Source organism: Oculina patagonica, chromosome 11 (assembly GCF_052425735.1).
Source record: "Oculina patagonica isolate OP01 chromosome 11, crgOcupat, whole genome shotgun sequence".
Lineage (NCBI taxonomy): Eukaryota > Metazoa > Cnidaria > Anthozoa > Scleractinia > Oculinidae > Oculina > Oculina patagonica.
The window spans coordinates 3,953,628-3,978,960 of NC_135768.1; the positions used below are offsets into that span (position 1 = coordinate 3,953,628).

Consider the following 25,333-nt stretch of genomic DNA (forward strand, 5'->3'; position numbering starts at 1 on the left):
CGAATTCCAGAGGTGGTTGCATAATTGCTTACAAGAGCTTCGACTGTATTTTGTGTCGCACCCACCCCACCCCTATACAAATTTTATGTGACCCTGAGGAAAACGAAGTCGTTGTTCGCCGACAGACAAGCTATCCGCGTAATCAAACACCAATGACGTCACTAAGTTAATAACCAAAGTCGGCGATTTACAGATATGTCAAAACTTTGGTCTGCGACTGCCGCGAGATTGATGAAAAGTTGCAATTTAAAGTTTGTTGTTTGTTAGCCACGAGTCCGTGAACAATACTTATCGCATGGGTAACCGGGCGTTAAGCATTGTCCACAATATTAAATTAATCACCGGCAGACAAAATAACAAGTATCAACTGTGTGCGAAGTCAATGTTTGTCGGTAAAGTGGACCAACAGCGATGTTCGTTTCTTGAATGAGGGTGCGTTGAACAAAACAAAGTCATGGCTTGCGGAGGAGATATTGGTTATCTCGAAACAGGTAGTTCAGTAGATCATATCCTCTTTATCTTACATTCTATGCCATGTTACCCCCCCCCCCCCCCCCCATAGCCTATTGAGACCGACATTTTTGGCGGTTTGCTGTTTGTTTGAACGTGACTACCGTCATGCGCTGGAGTACTTACATCAAGTCATTTGCAACGCTGAAGATGGCATAATTGTGCGTAAGTTACACTATTTAAAATCCTGGCGCCGGGTGTAGGGTTTTTTGTTCTGTCAACACGATCAGACTGACCTATAAGACCGTGCTCAGTTCAAGATTTGTCAAGTGGGTGATACAAACATTACAGACATAATTACAGTGAATAGGGAGTATATGATGGCCAGGTGAACATAACTAAGTATACTTTAATAACAGAATGTATTTCGACTTTTGACAAGTTCGAGTGCCTTCGATTGTACCCGGTGAATGCCATTAACTCGTACCCCAGTTCATGTTGTACATCGAACGCACAGTGTGGCTGAACATAATTTGGGGTTTCCATATCAGTCAACGCGGGGTGCAATGAAAACATGCATGGCATCAGTTCGATGATCATGATACAGCATCCCTAGTAGTATAAACGGTTGTGGAATCGCTTACAAAAACACCGAAGCTGAATCAACGGTATAGCCCGGCATCAGCTGTCAGATTCCGACACGTGTTTATATTCTCGCCATGCAGTTTTAACTCAATGTAAGAACAATTCAAAAGATCACTCAATTTAATACGTCCACTGATCCATTGCAATCTGGAAACAGTTTTGCTCTGGAGTTTAGCCTGCTAAGAGAACACCGGTTTTTCGAGAACAGACAGGAAACAAGCCGGTTTTCTTAATTACTACTTACTTACTTACTGCCCATCATGCCTGTGTGGCACATAGGGCAGCAACGAAGTTTCTCCAACCCTGCCTATCTCTAGCCAGTTTTTCAATGGTGCTCCAGCTGTAATTGAGCTCCCTTAACTCCGTTTCTACCGTTCTGCGCCATGTTGTTTTTGGGCGCCCTCTTCTGCGTTTGCCTTCTGGTGTCCAGCGCATTGCAGTCTTAGCTATGTTGTTGTTGTCCTTTCGAAGCACATGTCCAATCCATCTCCATCTTCTCCTGGTGACAATCGTGCGAATATCCTCCTGCTTGGTTTGCTTCAGGAGCTGGTCGTTGGAGATTTTCTGTGGCCGAAAATTCTCAGGATCTTCCTGAGGCTAGTTGTGTGGAAGGACGCTAGTTTTGACAGGTCATGTTCAGTCATTCGCCAGCATTCGCAGCCGTAAAGAAGGGTTGACAACACACAGCTCTGGTAGATCCTAAGCTTTGTCTTTGTGCTATAACTTGCCGATCTCCACACTGGTCGTAAGCTCATAAAGGTGCCCCTTGCTTTGTTTAGCCTGTTTTCTTAATTAGATTTGAGTATATTTTGTGTTCTTCAAGCAGATTTAAAATTCTTTGTTGGTTTGATACAAAATGTTTTGGACAATATTTTGTTCTAGCTTTAGTTCAGTTGTTCAGCGAACTTGATATCATGGACTGATATGCGAGACTGAAAACTAAGGAAAGTAACGGATGTCTGGTCAGATATAGTTCAGTCTCTTTTTCAAAGTTAAATCACGAGACTTTCGGCGGTTACAATAGCGGTCTTGTTCTGTCGATAATTTCAGTTTTTTTATTATGATAATAGCCTGCAATGACGCAGAATAAACGTAATACTATTGTTTTCTTGAGAACCGCAGTTGGGCAACATCTTTGCCGATTAAAATTTTTCACTTTCACGAGTGACAAATTAACCAATTAAAAAAGTCGACGCAAATTTCATTTTGGGCTTAAAACAAGTATGCAACCACATTGTACAGAATGATAAACAATAGCACATGAAAGTACTACTCAATAGGTTTTATTTGAATGAACACACAATATAGTTTCATCCAGACTTAAAAGTTAGAACCACCTTATACAACATAATAATCAGTAGCACATGGAAGTACTGCAAGTACTGCTCAATAACTTTCTTTTGAATGGTCACACACTAGGGTTTATCCACAGACTTGAAAGAAAGAACCACCTTGTGCAGCATAATAAAAAGTATCACATGAAAGTACTGCTCAATAGCTTTCATTTGAATGGTCACACACTAGGGTTTCATCCACAAACTTAAAAGTTAGACCTCTTAGAACCACCTTGTCGAACCTTGCACAGCATAATAAACAGTACCACGAGACCGGATTTAATTCTTGGAAGAACTTGTTTAAAAATCATGTCACATCTGCATTACAAGAAGTCAAGCATGTTCGGTCAAAAGGTTTAATTCATTAACTTTCAAGGGTTGATAGTTTTCCAGAACGGTTACTCGGCCATGCGTGTTGGTGAGTCAGCATTTGCAATCATTGCGTAAGAATGCACCATTTGTGATATTGCGGAGCTATGTTGTTCACAAGGTAATATTTTAGAAGCAAATCGGTTTGTTTATTGTTCACTTGATTCCATGGAAGCTAACAGAGTCTCTCCTAAGTTAACAAAGACAGCCGTGAATTATTTGGTTATTACACGCAGCATTGATACGGCGATTATTTACCTGGCGTGCAATATAATCGTTTTGATACGTTCTTGATGACAGTGCTAAAATTCTAATTGCTGTCTTAATATCGACAACCAAGATAATTTGATGCCTTTCGAGCTTTGTCAAAATTCAAAATTCTACCGAAATTTTCTCCAACTTTTTAGATACTAATAATACTCTTTTATCAACAAATAACGTTTTCTGAAGCTGTCTGCGTTTTTGTTTTTGTTAAATGTCCCTTCCGTTTAACAAAACTATTGGGTTATGATGAAATACATATTCAACAATGATTCAAAGCAAGTTCAAATTCACTCTGTCCGCATTGGATTTGACTCGGTTTTTACATCTGCACTTGTTTGAAAAGGCACAATTCCACCATCTGTTTTTCGTAAGGACTTTTTAAGGACGTAAGGACTTGCACTTGTTAAAATAAACAAACAAGAAGATATCGGTCTTCACAAATCCCGCAAACTCGCCAATCCATAAGCGAGGATAAAGCATGGGAGACGATTTTGCTGGATTATGACGTCACTATACGACTTACGAAGGCCAAGATTCCGATTTTAGTCCAACGAACGTAAAATTTCGATTTTTAAACGAGATCTCAAAGAGTTGGTTTTTTTTCATACTTTTTATCAACCAAGTTACAAATAAAAGCCCATTGACCTCAAAGCAATAGTTATCGCATGGGTAGTCGTGCGTTTCTGCAATATTAAATTAATCTCTAGCAGACATAACAAAGAAAGCGACTGAACAGTTTACATCACGTAGTGTACATCTCAGCGAGTTTTAATAAGTGTTTAATATTACAAGAGTTACAAGGACTTTAAATATTGACAAGTTTTTTATTGAATTTGAGACGCGTTTCAAAGCAAAACCATGGCTTCCGAAAAGGATGAGGGTCGCAAGAAAAAAGGTAACTCGTCTTCATTAAGCGTAAAACAGCGAGAAAATAATTTGAAACAATTTCAAATAATTCCAGACTTAAACAATTACAAGTAAAGTTAAGTTTTATGAGTATATTACGAATAATTACTCAGATTTCAGTGTTGTCTATTGCTTAGACATGTGGGTTTATTTCTAATGCTATTTGCAACGCTAAAAGGATTGGCGGTTGAATGTGTGGCGGCTGGCATGCATTTGTTCCGCGGAAAGCCGACCCCAACATGCTACAAAGATCTCTCCAATTAAATCAAAGATCTGCCCAAGCTCGCCCTACAGCGTATAACTTTGACTTAACTAGGACAACTAGAGTAATATAGGAGAGCCTTTGATTAGTTTGCCAGATTACATAGAACCTTAGTGAATTCACTGCTTTCAAGGATGTTCATTTTTTCCGGTTCTCTTTATGTTGATCAACTCAACTCAGTGATGTTGAGACAGTTCGGGGTATCATTTCGTGGGTTGTAATTGAAAAACTGCTTCATGAAAGTGCTATCATAGCTGGGGAATAAAGTGATAATACCATGTAGTTCAATCAGTAGTGATTTTATTAGATTTTCTTTCAGGCATTTCAAAGGACAGACCATTTAAAACTACATAAATTTCGCAACAATGTGAGCGAAGCCCTTTAGGAACACTGGCAAGCTTAAGCAAAAGGAGAGATACAGTTTTTTGTTAATTTAGACTTAAGAAGCCCTCAAATGAGCTTTAATCATTAAGTTTTGAACAGAGAATTCTTACTAGCAACTAAATGAGAAATAACTCTTTGAATCTGATGAAACACAGATATTTGCAAGGTTTTGTTTCCCGTGCCTCCGGGAATGTGGGCGAGTCAGCAATTGTTTTAGCTATTAACCGGTATTTATTTAGTTCATGATTTCTAATACTATAGTCATCAATCGAGCCATAAGTGAATTCTTATCCAGTAACGTGGTATTTTTGCAGCAAAGAGCTAGGCTTTCTGGAAGATAAAGTGGCGTAAATTATTAGTTTTGGTACGACAATTTGAACATAGCTTGAGGGGAGAGCGTCCTTTGATTGGGCTTGCCCCTTGAAGATCTTGAATTCATTAGCTAAGAACTTCCTGTTGACAAACCGGTTGCTAAAAACGCTCTTATACTTTAGCTGACTAAAGAAGAGGAACAAACCACGATGCTTTGTTTCTGACACGTTTCACAACTTGATTTGGGCCATCTTCTCCGAAAGCACGACATCACAGTTGAATCCAGCTGACTCGAACCTTTTTCGATTCCCCTCCAGGTTGTTTTATTAATAATTTTACCCTCGATAACTCAAACTCTCGATATCTCGAACCTTTTTCGATTTCCCTTGAAGGTTCGAGTTCTCGGGATTCAACTGTACATGTAAAACGACAGGGCTGAGTTTTCAGAAGTGTCTAATTCGAAGAGCGCGTGTTGAAAACTTTCCGCTTTGAATGAAAACCACGGGGGTTCGTCGAAAACGCATCAAAATGCACACATTTTCCAAAACAAAACCGTTTCAGTATGTACTGAAACTTACAAAATTATATCAGTTTTATCATCTGCTGAGTCATGGAAAAGATAACATATCTAGTGTTACTGCTGTGCAGCTCACGGCATGTCATAATTAGCGCGTGGGTGGGCGCGTGACTTGAAGCATTCTACATCATACGCTTGATTGCCTTTTTACCACCCATTGCGAGAAGAGGGCTGCAGTAAAGTTCATGTCAATGGCTATAGCCTGCATGCGCGTGAACAGGCTCCCGAGTAAGACGGGGTGAAAAAAGGAACCGGCGAGCGTGATCTGGGGGAGAAAGATTTATTTTACGCCCTGCACCACCTGGGAGCCTGATGGCTAGAACCCGGGTAAAGTCATTGTATTGCTGGCGCTCTTGGGGAAGACACTTAACTCTCACAGTGCCTCTCTCCCCCAGGAGTATGAAATGCTTGCCAGGGTTAGCCAGTGATGGTGATTTATAATTTATTATGTCCGGAACGTACCTGACCTTGTTTCCAACAACGAACAACATTTAAATTCTCCAAAAGAAATCGACACAGAGTAAAGTATTAAGGGCCCACTGACGGATTTCTCGCGCGTTGCTAAGGTGCTAAAAGAGCGCGCGCTGTATTGCGTGTACGGGTTACTCACGCTATCTGTACGCGCCAGATGTGCAAAAAAATTTCCTTTCGAGCACGTCTTCAAACTCGCCAAATAAGATGAAACAATAAGAACTACCGAAAAACTTCCTGACTAATAGTTGACTTAACATCTGAGAATCAGTCAGATTAAATTGAACCAGGAAAAGCAGTTTTTTTACACATGCAAATAATCTCAAAAGCGTACGCGTACAACTAGCGCGCGCACTGTTCTCTTGTCAGATGAATTACGCATGCGTTAACAAAATGATTTCCGGTTTGCAGAAAAAATCTAAATACTTGGCGGTCTTTAATTTGATTCACTTTTTTTCGACGTTATATTTTTCCGACCTGGGTCGGGAACATAACTAAGTATTCATTTGCTTAAATCATTTTTAATAAAAATTTTATGGACAAATCAATATTTTAAATCTCTCTAAAAAAATTATTTTCCATAATGAAATGAAACCCATACTTACCAAGATACAAAAACAAATAAAGATCATGACACCATGAATGATTTTCTGATAACATGCAAAACATCAAAAATTTTAGACTTTTTCTTTATTGGTCACGTGATCATGGGCGTGGCCCGATGACGTCATATTTACGTTATGGACTGAGTAAAAGATTCAACCATAACTAAACAAGAAAAATTGCTAAAACTATATAACCGTGAATGTCCCTAGCAACGGGTCCAAATATATACGTCAGTGGGCCCTTAAGGTTATGAGAAGAAAAGGGACTAAACGCCGATGAGAAAAATCAAAGCTTTGTTTATCTTCAAGGAGAAGGAGAAGATGATAGAGTAATTAAATATTTAAACCATGTTAAATTTTGTCCTTGGTCCGTCTTATAGTCGGTTGCTTCACAAAAATAATTTCTTGGTGACAGGGAACGCTTTTAAGCTTACAAGCCTAGAATTTACACTCTATCTTTTAAATATGCAGAATATAGAAATTTTTCCTGACCGCAAACTTAAGAAGTGCGGTTAAGTTGTTTCCATTCTCTCACTGTGCTTTATATACCATCGAAAAAGTTCAAGTACACTTTTAAATTGCGTATTTTCCGATTTAATTTCTCTACCTTTAGATACAAAAGAACTAGATTTACTTCACAGTTTTATCCACTCTTTCCTCGTTGACTGACCTTGATCACGCCGGGTTATTAAGGATACTGTATCACAAAAACATGGTCTTATAATAAGTGGTTCTAACTTTTAAGTCTGTGGATGAAAACCTATCGTGTCACCATTCAAATAAAAGCTACTGAGCAGTACTTTCATGTGGTACTGGTTTTTGTGCCGAATAAGGTAGCTTTTGGGGATAAAACTTTTGTGTGACCATTACAATGCAAGCTAGTAAGCATACTTTTACGCGGTACTATTTATTTTAATGTGCTGTGCAATGCGGTTCTTACTTCTACGTCTGTTGATAAAACCCTAGTGTGTGACCGTTCAAACAAACGCTACTGATCAGTATTTTCATGCGGACTGGTCTGTTTTACGTTTTGCAAAATGTACTGAATGGGATGAACAAGCAGGGATGGATCTCAATTTGGACGTCATTACTTTCGTTATGCGAAGAATTTTAATTGAAATAAATATTTCCCTCTAATCTGTATCCTTGACTTCTTATTGAAGCTGGCCAGGCGGCACGATTGCCTTAGGTTATCGTGTTATTTCGCTTTAGTGTTGTTAAAATCTTGATGAGAATAGATAAGGAACTTATTGCACGATACGCGTGACTAGAATGACGTCATTGCGTGACGTCAAATTCTTGAGGCCTGAGGTTAAGTGGAAAAGATACATAGTTCGACGAAAGAACTTACGATCGGTGGTTTGTATATCTTTAGGAAAAGCGTCGACAACCAGAGTAGTGTCTTGATAAGACTGACGTTCTTTTTGAGAAAAGATTTGGAAAAACCGTGACTTTTATAGTGTTGCAGTTTATGCTTCAGTTAGTACGCTATTGTGACACCACAAAGCATACTGACTTGCTACCCTAACATGGGGTCCACACAAAGTTTATTTGAGGCAAACTAAACAGGATTGATCAACAAATACACGGATGTATTTTTCTTAGCAATTAACAAAAGCCTTTGTTCTTTTGTTCCAACCTGCCAAGACGATTACGCCGCCATTCAAAACCCGAATTGTGAATTTTAATTGAGTCAAATAACACGGAGGGATCAGAAGTGATTAGCTTTTTGATTACGCTGCGAATTAACACACAGAACAAATTTACCGATACCGTGAAATGAAAACGTACTTTTGTTTGGGCAAAGGCACGCAGAAAAAGGAACTCGTGAACGCTGCGTGGGTTGAATGAAACACGCTGTAAAAACTGAGTGCTTGCCTAAGTTGAAAAGGATTGTGTGAGTCGAGATTCAAACAAGCGAACTCGAGAAAAGATGTTCTCGCAAAAAGGATTACAGAGGCACCCTGTAAATAAATGGAACGAGAGAGATGTTTGCCGATGGCTACGACAGAAAGGGCTTGGGAAACTTTGGCGAAATTTCCATGGTAGGCTCTTAAAATGTCATTTTATTTTGTGGGTTCTCCTCGCCTCAGTTAACTTCAAACAAACAATTTAAGAAAGATAGAGCAAAGAGAAAATTCAACACCGTTTAGAGATTTAATTATTTCATTTTCTTCATCTCCTTGAAGATAACAAAGTTGACGGGAAAGTTTTACTTCAGATTACAAGCCAATATCTGGGTGAGTATCTGTTTCAATGTTGTTTGGTATAACTATTCATTTAAATACTTGATCCATCCCATTCAATTCAATTCTACGCTATCTTAGTTTAAAATATTGGTGTTGGTTCTAACAGCAGTTCTTTGCGGTTTAAAGTTTAAAAACTTGAACAAGTTTGTATCCGCTCAATATTGTTTCTTGTTAAACGCAGTTAAAGACCTCATACCCGCCAATTAACGAATCGCTGGGAAGCCGTCACGTCGGATAAACTTCATTATTATTCAAACATGTTCGTGCTCTTTTGCAAATGCATGGATTAAATCTGGTTTTGGTTGATTGCTTTCCACGCGATATTAAGACAGAATACTTTATTTAGGTTTATCACGCTAATACCAACTATAAATACTATCATTTTCGTCTAATTTCGGATAAATATTTTTAGAGAAGTTTTCTTTTGTAACATGTACACCTTAAAATGTCACGCGAAGCGTAACCGAGAACACAGCGTCTCTCTCGAGATGCAAATAACGTTTTTGAGTTGCAAATAATCATTTGAGCGCCTTACTCTCTCTAAAAAGAGCTTTCTTATCGTGTATTAGGTACTTTTGTTAATAATCTCGGTGTGGTATATGGTGGTTTGTTTATTTACATTGTTAGCAATGGGGTCACGTAGGAGCACTGAAAATATTTAGATAGAAAATTATAAAAAGAAATTATGCTAGCATAAAGGCAAACAAAACCAACGGAACGTCGACACGTTACCGCAACTGATTTATACAAAGTAGCATACCTACACAGCCGGCTTTTTCGAAACGGAGCGAAAGTAACCGCATTTAACATATTCTTACTTGCGGAAAAAAAGAATATATTAAAACATATTTGTGATCATGTACCATAGAAAAGCTGTTTTCAATTATGTCACGCCGACAGGCTCCGTGATTGGTTAAAAAATTTCGTGCTACGTGCTCCACCAATCAAAGTAAACATGCTGAGTTTCAACTAATCAGAAGCAAGAGCAAAACCAATGCGTGACTTGTCTTCCAAACGTTTTCCCGCGCTTAGCGAACGCCGCCGCGCCGATTAGCTGATTTCCCGCGCAAAGCGCTAAGCTCGGGTTGCATGATTTCCCGCGCTTGGCACCATGTCCCAGTTGAATGTTTTCCAGCGCTTGGCGCGAGTTCTGATTGGCTAACTGCGTTATTGACGTTTGTCTTGATTGGTCAAATGTGGTTACTATGGTTTGGTTTTACAGTCGACAGAAAGCCTCTTCTATCGAATTAATGTTTATTTTTTAGATTGGATAAGATTTTTAGGTCGAAATATTTCCCGATTAGCCTCATTCGGTCTCTGTGCCTGAGTGTTCAGATAGTTTTTGTCGTGACATATAGTGTTTTTAAAGTATGTTAGTTTTGTTTTCGACAACTTTTTGTTATTGTTGCCCGGTGATTAAACTAATCCACCGGTCTTATTATCCATTGTATAACTCTTTTCACCTTATTCCTTTTACCTCATTCCGGTTAACAGTCGGCATTCAGAAAGACTTCTAGTTATTTATTGATATTCAATTAAATTTGGATTCTTCTAGATAGTCTAAACTTTGAAATTGTGACTCCTTGTCCAAAATTTAGAAAAATTATTTTTTTGATGTCATTATTAAAGTTCTACCGGAAATTTTCTTTATTGTCATTCTGCCGGTCGGAGAAAGAACATTATTCGTTATTCCAAAAACAATCTTTTAGTTTCAATTAATCCTTCCTCCCCCAACCGAAAACATCATTATCCCTTAACTTTCCAAGATTCTTCCCCCAATTTTCATTATTTGTTTTTCTCTTACACCGCCGCCAGGTTGGTGAGGTAATTGTTTTATACTGAAAAGAAATTGCTTCTTCACTCATTAAATCACTATTAAGTTCAGCTTTAAAATCGCGTGTTGGCGTGACTTTCGTAATTAACGGCCGCAAATTAATTTGGAAACAAGAACAGATTTGAAAGAGTGAAAAACAATACGCTGGCTACAAGAAAGGAAGTGAGTTAAGGAGAATCTTGAATCGAAACACTAACATCTGGGAAAACGTGACACACATGTACGTTAGGAGTTATGGCGCAAACCCCGCAAACCGTGTGACAACTCACTCGGCTCGCCCAGTCTCGCCTCGCTCCTTGTCACACGGTTTGCGGGGTTTGCGCCCATAACTCCTAACGTACATGTGTGTGCGCCCATAACTCCTAACGTACATGTGTGTGTGCGGATCGCAAGCCGCTTTTTTATCCCTCTTGCGCCACAAGTAACAAAAAAAAGGCCTTTGACTGCTTTAACTTCCCGAAGCAGTTTCACTTGACCCCACTGTGTACCAGTCGTTGTTTGGTTGCATTATTACCTTATAAATACAAACTTTTAATTGACAAAAAGACTTGAGTGCGGATCGCAAGCCGCTTTTTTATCCCTCTTGCGCCACGAGTTACAAAAAAGGCTTTCGGCGGCACCTCTAACGGCCCGCAGCAACATAGTGCGCTAGATTTATTTTCCAATTGAACAAATGCCCAATAAAGATAAAATGGGAAAAGGAAGGAAATCAATCATATCAACATGCCCAAAAAAAATCTCAAACAACACAAAAGAACAAGACTTTATGCGTCCTAATTACAAGAAAAACTCAAAAAAGGAAAACTATTTAATAAGAGAAGAAACCATCGAATTGTTAAAAACATTTGACAAAAAGCTTCTTGCAAACTTTTTGACAAACAACACGTGTTAAAAACATGCAAAAAATTGTCTGACAAAGTGCAAAAACGTTTTTTTTGACAGAAAAATGGTTGCCCTGCTAGCGGCACGCAAAATCGCGAGCGGCTTACGTGAGTTGCGTGACATTTTCAGAGAGAGTCTGGAAACCATATTTCTAGTTCTCAGGCCCTTGGACGAGCAGAAAGAAAAAACATGGCTGCCTAATCAGGATTTAGTGTTTGGGCCGATAAAAAGCGAAACAGAACAGATATTACAAAAAAAATACGCTCAGCTAACGCGCTGTAATTTTTTGTGCCCCCATAGAAGCTGGCGAAGTGAAGCGAAGAGAAGAAATCGAGAAATAACAGGATTTGATCACAGAAGTTTATCGATCGATCGAAAGAACTTTCCCGAAACATCGGACTCAATCGGGCCTGTTTATTTTTTTTCCGCTTCAAGCATTGCATCCACGACTTGATATGTTATCTGTCTGACCTCATTTTGCCAAACGGGAGTAGAAAGTTCGGTTAAAATAAAGCAAATCTCTTGGAAAAGCACCAACATTTTAGCCTATTTACCAAACTTTACCAAGTGTCTAATTAATGATGACATCATCCTGATGCCCAAAAGCGCATGCGCACTTGCTCAAATATTGCAAAATTTAGGTGAATGACATGGAAAAGGGTACCACAAGTGAAAAAAGTGACAAAGTGAACTATATATAAGTTAACGCGGCCGTAACTTTTTGTTAGTTCACAAATTCTGGTGAAGTCAAGGGAGGTAGTGGATGGCCAACCACTTGAATCCTGTTATAATGGCTTGTGCGGATGGTGAATTACGGGGTATAGGGGGACTCCTTTCAGTGGGAGATACCCCTGGGTGAACCCGCCTCGGCCCTACTGATAACGTGGGGGTGCTCAGAGATCCCTCGGGAACTCAAACCTCGGCAGAGGTAAAAATGCAAGGGACAGCCGCCTTGTCAGCGGCGGGGAAAAAGTCCTAGCCGGGGCTAGGCAAGAAACAGCCAACGAGCACCCCCCGACCAGGGTTTTGCCCTTTCGTTTGACCTGTCACGCAACGTCACGCGTGACTGTAACGCTCTGTGTCACACAATGTCACGCTGTGTGTAACACAATGTCACGATTTGTGTCATGCGTTAATTTTATTTTTCTGAACACTCAGATTAAATCCAGTGTTTATTTTCTCAAATCTGATTTCGACTCGGCTGATATTCTTTTTTTTTAACCTATCTAATTCTTGTTGTCGAATTTCCTCTCTCAATTTCTCAATGTCCGGCTGTGGAGATGGCTTTTTTTGGCTTAAATTTTTTGAAAGGTGCCTGCGAACAGTCTCTTTGAGAGCCATGTAACGAGAATATTCATCCAAAATAATTTGGAACTCTTTGTCATCAACTTTATTGTCAATGAGAGCGGCAGAAACAAGTCTATTGACTGTTTCACGTTTGGCAACAGCAAGCGAAGTAATTTCATTATTTTTCAAAATTTTTGGTTCAAGTTTTTTACTTGCTCCAGTGAAAGCGGCAGACAAAACGCCTGTAATGGCAGCACATGCAGCGAGAGGAACGCTTACCGGCAAACCAACGACCGTTACCGCGGTGCCAAGACTGGAAGCAGAGAGAACACTGGACAAACCACCCATTGAAATTGCGGAATAATGGAAAACAGACTTCACCTTTTTATACTTTTTCAAAACAGCTCGGTATTTAGCAACTTCTTTGTCAAAATCCGAACAAATTTGATTGATTTTTGTTAACCTAAAGTTTTCTGGTTGATTTGGCAAAGCTGGATACAGTGTTTGTTTTACGCTGTTTTCTTCGCTTACACCATAAGCAGGGGCACTCGGAAGAACATTAGCAGATGACATGGTCTTATACATAAAAGTTATTTTTGTATTTAATTTAATTAAATTCCAGCTCATATGTAAGATTTGTGCCGTTAAAATCGAATGGGTTTCCATTTTCATCTCTAATCGAAAGAGTCAGAGATGATACATTTTCTTCAGCAGAAACGTCGCGCAAGACGTTAAGATGTGTATTTTGGTAACAAACTTTTTCATACGGTTTTCCACGTATGTCAAAAAACGCTAAAAGGCTTGTTGGCTTACCATTTAGCAAGCTTTGTTGCTTGTCGATAAGGTCACAGTCGATAAAGTAATTTTTAGGATTTGAAACATTATTTATCTCAAATGTTTCAAAATATTCTTTTTCAATGCTTGCGTGATTCTCAAACCCAGGCAAATTAAAGAACTTAATAAGACTTTCATTTAGTCCAATAGTTTTTAAATTGGGCTCTTTTGCTCTTATTATCAAAGAACGACCTGTAATGCCTTTTGTTACAGAAAACATGTTTTTCTCTGGAAATCCTTTTTCAAAAATACTTCCAATGTCATCGAGTGAGTAGTTTCCTTGCCGTATATAACGCGCCTTCTCTTCCTTGTTCGCTTGTTTATAAAAAACTATTCCATCCTTTTCCAAACTATTCCAGCTGTTGTAAAGAGAACAACTTAAAAGCCGGATATAGCTTGGTTTTGGAATAGGCTGGTCAAAATAAACAGTGTGAGGATTTTCTGTTGTGGTGACAGTGAGCACAACCATCTTTATAATTATCTTTTGAAAAATAAATCTTTAATATAAAATGGCTCCGCCTATTCCGAGAGCTGATGACATTTCTCAATCAATTTTTCTTGATTCAAAAGAAAGAGATTTTATGAAGTGGATGAAAACCCCAGAAGCAACTAAAATTTCTGAAGCGGCAAAAGACAATGCATGGAAACCTTTTCTTGCAAAATATCCAAACGCTGACCGAACAAAATTTAAAGCACAGGTTGAGTTCGCGTACAACCACACAGCAACGGCAGACATTTATTACAAGGCAGGGCAAGGCAATTTGATAAATGTTTTTGGCTCAGACAGCAAATATTGGAGCCCAGAGATGAAAAAAGCACTGGGGGTAAATCAAATTTCAGGCGGTTTTCCACAACAGCTGTCACCAAGCGGCGCAAAAGGCTCATCTTTGCCAATTCCCGCGGTTGTATTTCACGAAGCCGCACCAAGTTTGAAAAAAATATTTAACAGCCAAATAAACATCTACGTCACACCAGATCAATATTTCACAACGAAATTAAGAGAGATTTTTCAAAAAACAAAACTGAAGCATACATCAGGAAAAGAGTCAAAAAGGTGGCTTGCTAGCCAAAATATGGGCTACTGGCCTCAGCAACTTAACTTTGCTGTCTGGTGCGCGACAACAGGCAGTGGGATAAGTCGTGAAATTTTTGATGAAGAACACTCAGCTCTCAGTTTGCCGCCTGTTGTGCGAAATTTTTACCTTTTTCACGTTTATTTCACAATAAGGCGAATATTGTTTCAGATGGGGGGAATTCAGAGCGTAAGTGCCTTGCCTGGCGACCCAACGTTTAGCCAGTTCGACAACAAGTACGACGTGGCTTCGTACAAAAGAATATGCGCTGAGTTCGGTGTCGACCCGTCAAGCGATTTTCGTTTCACAAGAGGCGCAAACCACGGACTTGGTGACGTTTATATCTGGATCTCAAATATTGGTCCGAAAAATTCTGGAGCAAAATATCCCGATTACGATAAATTTTCGGACGAAGGCGGAACTGCAAGCAAAGGTAACTTGATTCAATACATCGAGCCAGACGACGCTGCATATGCACAGGCAGACTGGTTTTGTCCTAACGCCGCGGAAGGGCTGACTCAGGCAGGTTTGTCGAGAGTAAACCAGTCGATAGAGGCTTTTGTCTACTGTATTTTGGGTTCGCAGGTCAACGTTCGAAGTAGCATACTTGGCACAGGCGGCCGTGCAAAGGAAGCGCAAAGTGAGTTCCTCGTGTTGGTTGAAGACGCTATAAGGCAACCTGATCTGGCAAAGTCGGTCCAAAGATACCAACTCGCAATCGATGAGGCTAAGGTTCGGCTTAACCTTGCCGTCTGCCCAGGTGCCTGGCTGATGCCCGCTCGTATGGTGATAAACACAGAAAGCGTTGTTGGCTACAATAACCAGCTTAAGCAGGCTGTTGTTGGGATGAAACTAGGAGTGAATGATGAGGTTAATAAAGCTACAAAAAAAGCAGCTCTTAAACTGATGGCGGGAGGAAAATCAAAAATCAACCCACCAAACAGCCACCCTTCAAATCCTATACACAAGAGCGCCACAGCAAAAAAAAATCAGGCACCTGCAGCAAGCGCTGCTGAAACACCAGCTAGCAGCACGCAAAGCGCTAAACCTACGAAGGCCGTAGCCAATGATTCACACGAAATAAACAAAGCAACTGTCGCTGTTGGCGCGGTTGGAGCAGCAGCTTTGCTCTACACCCTTATGCGCTAACGTCTCTTTTTGATGTATTTTTCAACAAGAAAAGCAACCACAGCAAGGATAAGCAGCCAGGTATGCTCTGCAAGAAATCCAATTACTTGACCAGCTGTTTTGAAAAGAAATTTCGCAATCGAGCCAATGAGACCAGGCAGAGCTGATGCTACCTTTGAGCCAATATCGCTTAGGCCTTTCCCCAACGCTTTGCCGGTGGCCTTTAATGCATTTGTAATGGTGCCAATCACAGAACCAATCGTGACACCAGCAGCAAGAAGTATTGCTGTTACTGTCACGCCATATTTTTTGAAGATCTCTTTGATCCTCTCACGAAGTGGAAGCGCCCTTTCTCTTTCTGCAATCTGTGGTTGCAAGCGTCCAAGCTGCTCGGTTCTTTCCGCAACTCTTTCTTCCGCGGCTTGTTTTTCTGATGGTGAGGCATTTTCATCTTCTATAATTTTTTTGTCTTCCTCGTTTTGGCGCTTGAGCTCATCTTCTTGCTCACGAAGTTCATCAAAAGTTTTTGTTTCGTTAAGCCTTTCTTGCAAAGTGTTTCTTTCGCTCTCTTTGGCAGCTAGGCTTGCCCTTAGTTGGTCGGCTCGTGTTTGTTCTTTTGCCTTCTGCTTTGCTTGTTTTTCAAGAGCAGCAACTTCTTTTTTTGCGTTTTCAAAATCAGTTTTATAGTTTTTTATTCGTTGCTGCAGCTCGCGTAATTCTGATTGACTTTCAACATTTGACCCAAGTTGATCAATCTTGGCTTGAGCTCGCTCGATTTTTATTCTCAGATCTCGCACTTCTTGGGCGGCTTTTTCTTTTTGCATGCTAATTCTTTCTGCCTGTTGTTGTTGAATTTCAACTTCTCTTAATCTTTGTCTGGTTTCTCGTATTTCTTCATTGTCTTGAGCAATCAGAGATTCTGCTTCTGGCCCAAGGGAGGCTTTAAACTTGTCTGTGAATTTTTTGAGAAGGCCAGTTCCGTCTTTTTTGAAAATTTCGGTTTCACCACCTTTTGAGCCAAAGGATACAATTGTAGTTTCATTGCCACTCTTTTTGCTAAAACCTATTGGGCCTAATTTTGAGAAGTTCACTTTGGGGAATTTTTTTTTGATAAAATTTTTAGCTCTGTCAAGCATTGCCGGTTTGTCATCTTGATGAATAAAGCTTCCCAACGAAGGTATTTCAACGTAGGATGTGTCTGGCAGCCCGCTCTGTTCGTGCTGCATCGTTTGCATTTCATGTTGTTCACCCCCATGGTAGGGTGTGGATACCATCCCGGGCTGAAATGGTCGGGTTGTGTCGACCTCTTGTTCCTCTTCATCATCGTTATCACTGTTGTGGTCAAGATCTCGGTCCAAATCAGGGTCCTCGTATCCAAAATCACCACCACCTGTTGCCATCACGTAATTTATATATATTTTCAAATTAAACTTTTCAATTTAACAATAAAACCAATCGAGAGATGGATGCTGTTCAAGAAAACCTTCGACCGGGACGCGTAGAGAAAACCCTCGGCGCACTGAAAGCCGAGCGAGCTGTAAAACGAATCACTTTTGACCGCACTGAAGCCAATCCAGAGGAAACGTTGTATGTTTCAGTGCCAAAGCTGAACGAAAACGAGGTCATTGTGCCTGGCTCGCTGGCGCTGCGCTTCAACATCGACTTGAGCGGAGGCCATGCCAACAACTTTCTGGTTGACAACGTCAGCCGAGCTCTAGTCGACAAGTTTGTTGTAAAGTATGAAGGCACCGTCGTGCAGGACACGGTTGGCTATGACATCTACAAAATATTTGAGGATTTTTTCCTTTCGCAGGAGGAGCGCGACGACAGGGTGCCAGAGGGCATTCAGAGCGAGGACCTCAACAAAATTCGCTCAAATGCTGGCGATAAGAAAACTTCAGGAGTCGAAGCAGAAAAAAAGCTGAATGAGCTATATGGAAATAAATACCGGATCCGTCTGGATCACCAGATTTTAACTGACCACGGGGCATTTTATCCTCAGGCACTATACAACGATCTTGTGTTCGAACTGAAGCTCGCGGCAGCCGAACATGTTGTAAGAGGCTCAGATGCAACAAAACTGAAATACAAGCTGACAAACATCCAGCTGGAGTACGAGATGATAAGAAGCAAGGAAATTGCAGATGAGGCGTTCAGCGCTTACTCGGGCGGCAAAGAGTTCGCTTACGACCACATCCAGCGTGCCGAAGTTGTTACTTTTGCAAAAGGATCCGACACACGTCTGAATCTTAAGGTCAACCCTCAGAGGAGGTCCCTAAAAGGTATCTTGCTACTTTTTATAGAGCAATATGCCAAAGGTGCAAGGATCTCGGAAAAGTACATTAACCCAGACCTTACAAAAGTAAGCGTCACTGTCAACGGCTCGCCAAACATGCTGTACAACAACGGCATCGAAGGAATGGACATATGGGAAGAAGTTAAAAGATTCTACATGAAAGAAAAAAATAAAACGCAGCACATGACCCTGCAAAAGTTTTACACAGAAGACAAGTTCGGCCTTCTGATTGATCTGCGTTCCATGGCTGACCACTCGATGCACGGAAGCGGCAAGCGCCTTGTGAACACAAAGGACGGTGTCCAGCTTGAGCTAGAGAGGAAAGCAAGCGGCTCAGGTAATTTGAACTGCCACATTTACTTAATCAGCGACGCCCAATTGAATATAATTGGCAGGCAGTTAGATTCTGTGCTTTTATAATATACGAACGAAGATGGATCCTGCCAATATACCCTTCAACGCCCTCATTGTGGGACCAACGAACTCAGGAAAAACAAGGTACGTGGTCAATCAGCTTTGTGGCCCTTTCCGAGGCAAGTTTGACTACATCGTGCTCATATGCCCGACTTTCCCGCACAACAAGACTTATTATCGCTTTGCTGAGGAAGATCTTCGATTTTTTGTTTTAATTTGCGAGCAGCACGAGGTTGAATCTTTGTTAAGGCTTTCAAGATTTCTTTTTGAGGGAACGAACACGCTTATCATCCTCGACGACTGTGCTGCTTCGAAAGATGTAAAAGGAAGAACAGGGGAGTTGGTGAATCTTGCTTTCTCTGCTCGCCACGCAGGTTTAAGCTTATGGGTGTTAACTCAAAAATTGACAAGCATAACCTCCTCATTCCGCGAAAATGTTGCGGCAATCGTTTTCTTTTACACCCCCTCTGCCAAGACCACGAAGGCAATCTTTGAGGATTACGCTGGCGAACTTGCCAATGAGGATTACAAAGAAATCATTTTAAAGCTAAAAAAAAATAAGTTTTCGCATCTTGTCATTTCTCATCGCCACCCTTACGGCACAAAATTTTTTTATTGAACATATTTTTTAGAGTAATAAATGGCTGACCCGTTCGCAACTTCCCGTTCCGAGAGCGTCAAGGACGCTGCAAGTGAACAAGAATTAGCTTCCGTAATGGAACTGCTAGGAGCTGAACCAGAAAGTACAGAAAGCGCTATGGCACTCATTCAAGGCCCTGACATTCCTGCTTTGCGTGAACAGCTTGCAATCCTTGTTTCAACAGGAAAAGCCAAAGAAGCAATCGGTGTGCAACTGACACACGAGCAGGTGAAGCGCTTGACAGATAAAGAAGTTGAAAAGTACTTAAAGAGATATGAGGCATACGTTGGATCCAAAACAACCGACAGCTTGATTGACAGCTTTATTTTTCTTGTAACCAAAGTCGTTGGTATGGCCGTAAATATCAAGGACGTCAATGATTATCAAAAGGAACTCAAAAACGACTACATTATCAGTAAAGAGCTGTCCACTTTGGCAGGCGGTCTGGCTTTGAAATGCGGCCGCTTTCTTGCCGTTGCAAATGCTGCGCTCATCACAACAAAGCACATTGATTTAAACGAAGCTACAAAGTCGCACACCAAAGGTGCTTCCAAAGATGCGGAGACACACACTACTGAAGATTTTTCTGAGAAATGCTAAGAAAATGCTAAGTAATTACTGAACAATGCTTAAAAATTGCTGACCAAGAAAGTTTGCTGAGCATTTTTCATTTAAATATTATTTTTTTCTCATTATATAATGGCTGAGCTCGAACAACGTGAATCACAAACTCCGATCGCTCAAGAAGAACAGAAACAAGTTACTTCAACAACTCCAGCAACAAAGCCTGCCAAAAATCCAAAGCGAGTGGCTGCTGGCAAGCTTGCAGCTGAAAAAACAAAACAGGCTCGTGAAGCACAGAAAAAAGCTGCGATTGATGCCCAGGCAATCATTGCAAAAGACAAAGAAAAGAAATCTGCCGCTGCGAAGCAAAAGGTAACTGCTCCCGAAGAGACACCCGAGGCTGCTTCCCGCGGTTTAAGCACAACCCAATGGATCTCTTTGCTTGGTTTGAGCGTTACAATTATTACAACTTATGTCAAACGCGAAGACATCAGAGCCTTTTTCAATAAAATAAGAAATGCTCCTGCTGACTCTCAAGTTACAACAGAGAAAAACGAAGGCACATTTTCGCAAAGTGTTGAAAACTCAGAAAGAGAGAGAGTGCCAAAGGCACCTGCGGCATCGAGAATCCCGCAACCAAAAAGAGGAATCCGTCCAATGGATTAAAAAATTTCTTTTGAATATTTATTTTTCATTTATTATACCGACAATGTCCCTTGATTTTATTCTTGATGGCCTTGTTAAAGGTGCAGCTATGGCCGGCATTGCATTACTTTGGTTTGAATTTTCCAAAAAATGCGTTAAAACCGCTATTTTGTTGCAAAAGGATGAGGATACAATTTTTAAAAAAGGTAGAGAATTAGGTTACAATGAAGGTAAAAAAGTTGCAAACTTTGCTTCGCAAAACGGTGAAGAATAATATTCAATTCAATTGAATATTTTTTCTTATTTTATACTTAACTGTCATGTCCGACAACAAGCTCGTGAAAACACTCATGGATGCCGCCACCATTACAGGTCTAGCCGCCGGAATCGGCTGGGCTGCCAAAAAAGTTGTAAAAGAAAACTTCACATCCGACCCAAGCAGCAGTTTTATGAACTATGTAAAGTTCACAGCCGTCATGGCTGGCAGCGTTGCACTTAAACAGTATCTCGAGGACCAGAAAATTCTCCCCACCAATTAAAAAAATGTTAATAATATATTAACAAAGTTCAAAAATGGCAAGCATCGCTATTATGGCTGGCGGCGCTATCTTAAACGCTGCTGCTTTCATTGGCGGCAACTACCTTGCTCGTGCTTTGGGTGGCGGAGATGACGCCGCTTTAAAAGAAAAAGAAAGACACGACAAAGCTCTTGAGGCTTACCAGGCAGCTTACGCTAAATACTCTCGCGACCGCACCAAGCTCCTCGACTGGATACAGACCAACGCGGAAATAAAAGAGCAGGCCAAACAGAACTTCACAAACACTGACTACGCTTTCAAACTCTACAACCAGGCACATCCTGACAAACAAATGATTCCTCCGAAAGAACCCAAGTTCTCTGACTTTTATCAGCCAAGTGAGCAGCAGAAACAAGGTGAACTGATGTTTGTTGGCGCTGGCGCGCTTGCACTTGGGTACGCTGCCTTTCGGTTTCTTTAAACTTTTCTTTTTTTCTTGTATACACAGTCACGTTGTGACACACGCACGAAGTGCTCGCATGGATGCAAAGATCTCAAAAGTCTACTATAGCCCCCAGGGCTACTGGAAAGGAATTGCCGCGATAAAAAAATTAGCCGAGGCCGCCAAGGTTTCCGAAGATGCCGCAAAAAAGTGGCTCGTTAAGCAGGCCCTTTGGCAGATCTACCTTCCGGCACCCCGATACGTTCCTCGCCCAAAATTCGATGTTTCTACTCCAAACGCGGTCCACCAGGCGGACCTTCTTTTTCTGCCACACGACAAACTGCCGCGAGGGCGAAAAGTTTACAAATACGCTCTGACTGTTGTTGACGTTGCCAGCCGTTACAAAGAGGCCGAGCCTTTGACCTCCAAAGATTCAACTGAGGTTGCAAAAGGTTTTCAGACAATTTACAGGCGAAGTGCACTAAAATGGCCACAGATGCTTCAAGTTGACCCTGGTCGCGAATTCATGGGAGCTGTTACCAAAGAAATGGAAAATCACAAAACCTATATTAGACGCGGGCGTGTTAATATCCACAGAGATCAAGCTATTGTTGAACGTTTTAATCAAACACTGGCAGGGCGCCTGTTTGGTTATCAGTACGGTGTCGAGATGAACCTGCCATCTGGCCAGCGGTCGACAGCGTGGGTAAAAAGGCTTCCCGAAGTTGTTACCGCTCTGAACAACGAAGTAACCAGTCTTACTGGCAAGAAACCTGCTGCTGCAATCAAAGAAAAGGCTGTTTCGTCCAAGCCGTCCTCAAAATATACAAGACCTGTTGGCTTGAAAGAAAAAAAACTCCCCTCTCTCGTTAATGTGCGCTATCTCTTCCAACCTGGCGAGCTAGAAGGCGGCGTAAAAAGGGCAACAGATCCGATTTGGTCATTAAAAGTCTACAGCATCGAAAGGTCTGTTACTAAACCTGATCAGCCAGTGCTTTATTACTTGCACGATGGCCCCAAGCGCGGCTTTGTGCGTGAAGAATTGCTTATTATTCCTCCAAATACACAGTTACCACCAAGCACTTAGTGCTTGAGCCCCTTGGGCTCAGAAAAGCTCTAAACGTTCTGTTTATGTCGGCTTATATCCGTAAGCATTTGTATGTATCCCATCATCCGCTATCCATCGCTTTGAGTCAAATGGCGACAGCGATTTTTTGTTGACCACTATAGAATACATCTCGTGGCCCTCGCTTCTTAGCATGTGCATTTCGTGAAAGCTCTCTTTGTTTTGAAAAAGTGTATCTTTGAAGTTTTTGTGATTTATCTTATTTTTTATCACACATTTTTTCACACCCTTCGCTTTTTTGATATTTTTTTCGGGTTCCACAGGCACCGTTTCACGGTCACTCTGCACTTTTTCTGTCATTATTGAGTACATTTTCGGCCTCAAACATACACATTCTGAAATAGTGTGAAGCACAGGAAAAAATTCTTTTGTAATCTCGCACTCTTCTTCTATCGCGCACTCGTCTTTCATTTTGCCTAAAACTTTCTTGTTTTTAGATGAAAAAAGTGGATTTTTTTTCGGGTATCCGCTTGTGTCATACTCGTCAATGTTTTTTGCCATGTCCGCGTAAAAGTCTTCTGTTTCTATCTCAAGCAAAAGACTGTCGGTGTCCGTGTAAAGCAACTCGCATTTTGGTCCATACTCCTTTTTCAGGTGGTTGTAATAAAAGTCATACATGCATATCTTACTTACATCGAGGATAGTCATTCCTGTGTAGACCGGCTTGTTGAGAAAAAGCCTGCTTTTGTGCATGTCTATTCCAACCAAATCGTTTGAAAACATTACATGCCTTGAATACAATGGGCTGGCAACCAGTTTTCTTATTTTGTATTTTTCGTCGCTCCGAACTATTTTTATGTCTACTCGGTTTCTCAAGTTTTCCATTGTTTTCCCGAAAACAGAGTTATTCATGAGCTTGTAAAAGTTCTTTTCAAAGACACTTTTTGCTTTTTTCCTGAATTCTGTGTTCATTCGGATATACGGCTCCATCCACGCCTCTTGTTCAAACTCCAAAACCCTGTGCACCTTTTTGAGCTTCATTCCTTGTTTCAGATAAAACTGCAGGTTTCTGTAATGCACAACGTAATTGGTTTTGTTTTCGAGAGTCAATACGAGCTTTTTGCTGTCTGGCAGTTTTAAATCAAGATCTTTTATTATTTTTTTCTGGTAAGGTGAAAACTTTTCTTCGTTTATTTTCTTTTTCTCTGGTGCTAATGGATAGCTGTTGTGGGCTCTGTGCAGTTTGGCGGGGTATTCAAGGTCTACCTCCAAAATCCATCCAGCTTTTGCTTGCTCCTTTTTTGTCATTATTTCTTTTTCTGTTGGCATTACCTTTTTCCATCTAAAACCGCTTTTCGGCAGTGGTTTGCTCATTGCCCAGCCGTAAAGGTTATTCGCATCAAGGTACGTTATGTATTTTTTGGGCTGGCTCGGGTCAAAGCCCTCGACATATGGATTGTTCGCCTTTGCGTATCTCTTGCTGACCATTGAAATTCCGCCTCTTATTCCCCTTTCCACAAAGCTATGCATTTCATAGTCCGTGAGTAGCTCAAGCTCCACGCGTGTCTTTTTCAAGAGCGCGTCCCAAGAAAGGCCTGGCGACGTGTAATAGTGGGCTGGGTCGAGGCCATACTTCTCAAGACATAATTTTCGAAAGCTCTCAAAAACGTCAGCTAACAGAGTTACGTCTGTTTTAACATACAAATCGTGGTAGTCTCCAAGATTTCGGCAACCAAAGGTTTTCCACACTTTTTGAGCGTGTGCATACTCTTCGTCTGTTATGTGCTCGTCGTTCAGCTTGCTGTAAAACTTCTCTTTTTCTGGCAAACTTGTTTCTTTGAATCTTTCCCAAGAGTCTATGTACTCGTAAGGGTAGATTCCCTTATTGAAAAGAAGTTCGTAATTTTCTTTAGAAATAGATTTTGTTATTTCTAATGCCTCTTTTGGCATGCCTTTTACAAGTGAATCAAGGCTTCCTTGTAGGAAGTTTAAGCTGTCAATGAACCTTAAGCCGCCCAGTGAAAATGTGATGTATTTTTCCATGTTGTTTGCAACACATTTTACCTCTTTCTGGGCCTCTTTTGAAATCTTTGACATCGCCTGCATTAAATGGTGCGCGTCATAGCCCCTCAGGTTGTGAAATACAACTGGTATTTGGATCGTCTTTGGGTTTATTCGCATCAACAGGTTGCACAAGTTGTGCGCTGCTCCTCGGTACTTCCCTGTTATGTGGCAATGGTCCTTTACCACATCTTTGTAGCTTGGCTGGATAAGCGGTTTGTGGCAAGCCAAGCAGTTTTTTTGGTTTTTTGCGGCCTCTTTGTGCCTTTTTTTCGTCAACTTTTTCAGCTCATAGTGATGGGCCACCCTGCAAGCCAGGCAATTTTCTTGGTTTTTTGCGGCCTCTTTTTGTTCTTTTTTTGTCAACTTTTTCAGCTCACAGCTATGGTCCTCCTTAAGGTTTCTCGCCTCTTTTTCCTTTTTGTAATAACATTTTTTGTGCATCTGCCCAAAGTAATCAAGAGTTTTTTTCTTTTCATTCCCAATCCAAACCGGCAACGAGTCTAAAAAGTTTTGTTTCATCAACGGGTCTTCGCAAATGTGGCAAACGGTTGCTTTTTTGAATTTTCCCCAGTCTTTCCAAGTCATAACAATTGGGCTTTGATTTGACAATTCATGCCTTATTTGTCGCTCTTCGCTTAAAAGGCAGTTCAAAAACACTTCCATGGGTTTTTCTCCTCTGTAAACAAAGGGCTTTTTTATTTTTCCGTCACTCCTCACAACAGTATAAGAAAAACTACACGCCTCGTGCTGTTCTGTCTTTTCCGTGTGGCTTTTTTGCTTCAAGTCTTCCAGTTCTTCTCCTTTATCTTTTATCTTCT

The 25,333-nt window shown here is 40.8% G+C and overlaps 2 protein-coding genes across 3 annotated transcripts in view; both read left to right on the forward strand.

The window, feature by feature from the left end:
* The first annotated feature begins 415 nt into the window (after positions 1–415).
* Positions 416–25,333, forward strand: part of LOC144630568 (uncharacterized) — a 37,139-nt gene continuing 12,221 nt past the window's right edge. The window contains exons 1-2 of one of the 2 annotated variants that reach the window (XM_078488934.1): positions 416–491; positions 8,769–8,819. In XM_078488934.1, the coding sequence (XP_078345060.1) occupies positions 455–491; positions 8,769–8,819 (88 nt within the window). In that variant the 5' untranslated portion in view covers positions 416–454. Of the gene's footprint in view, positions 492–8,473; positions 8,625–8,768; positions 8,820–25,333 lie in introns of those variants that run through there. The other variant, XM_078488933.1, reaches the window with a different exon arrangement.
* Positions 17,329–18,582, forward strand: LOC144630754 (uncharacterized). Its single transcript, XM_078489124.1, has one exon. It carries the CDS (start codon positions 17,329–17,331, stop codon positions 18,580–18,582), a length of 1,254 nt encoding a protein of 417 aa, XP_078345250.1.

Coding starts and splice junctions, on each gene's coding strand:
- LOC144630754 (XM_078489124.1), top strand. CDS start 17,329: ATGGATGCTGTTCAAGAAAACCTTCGACCGGGACGCGTAGAGAAAACC.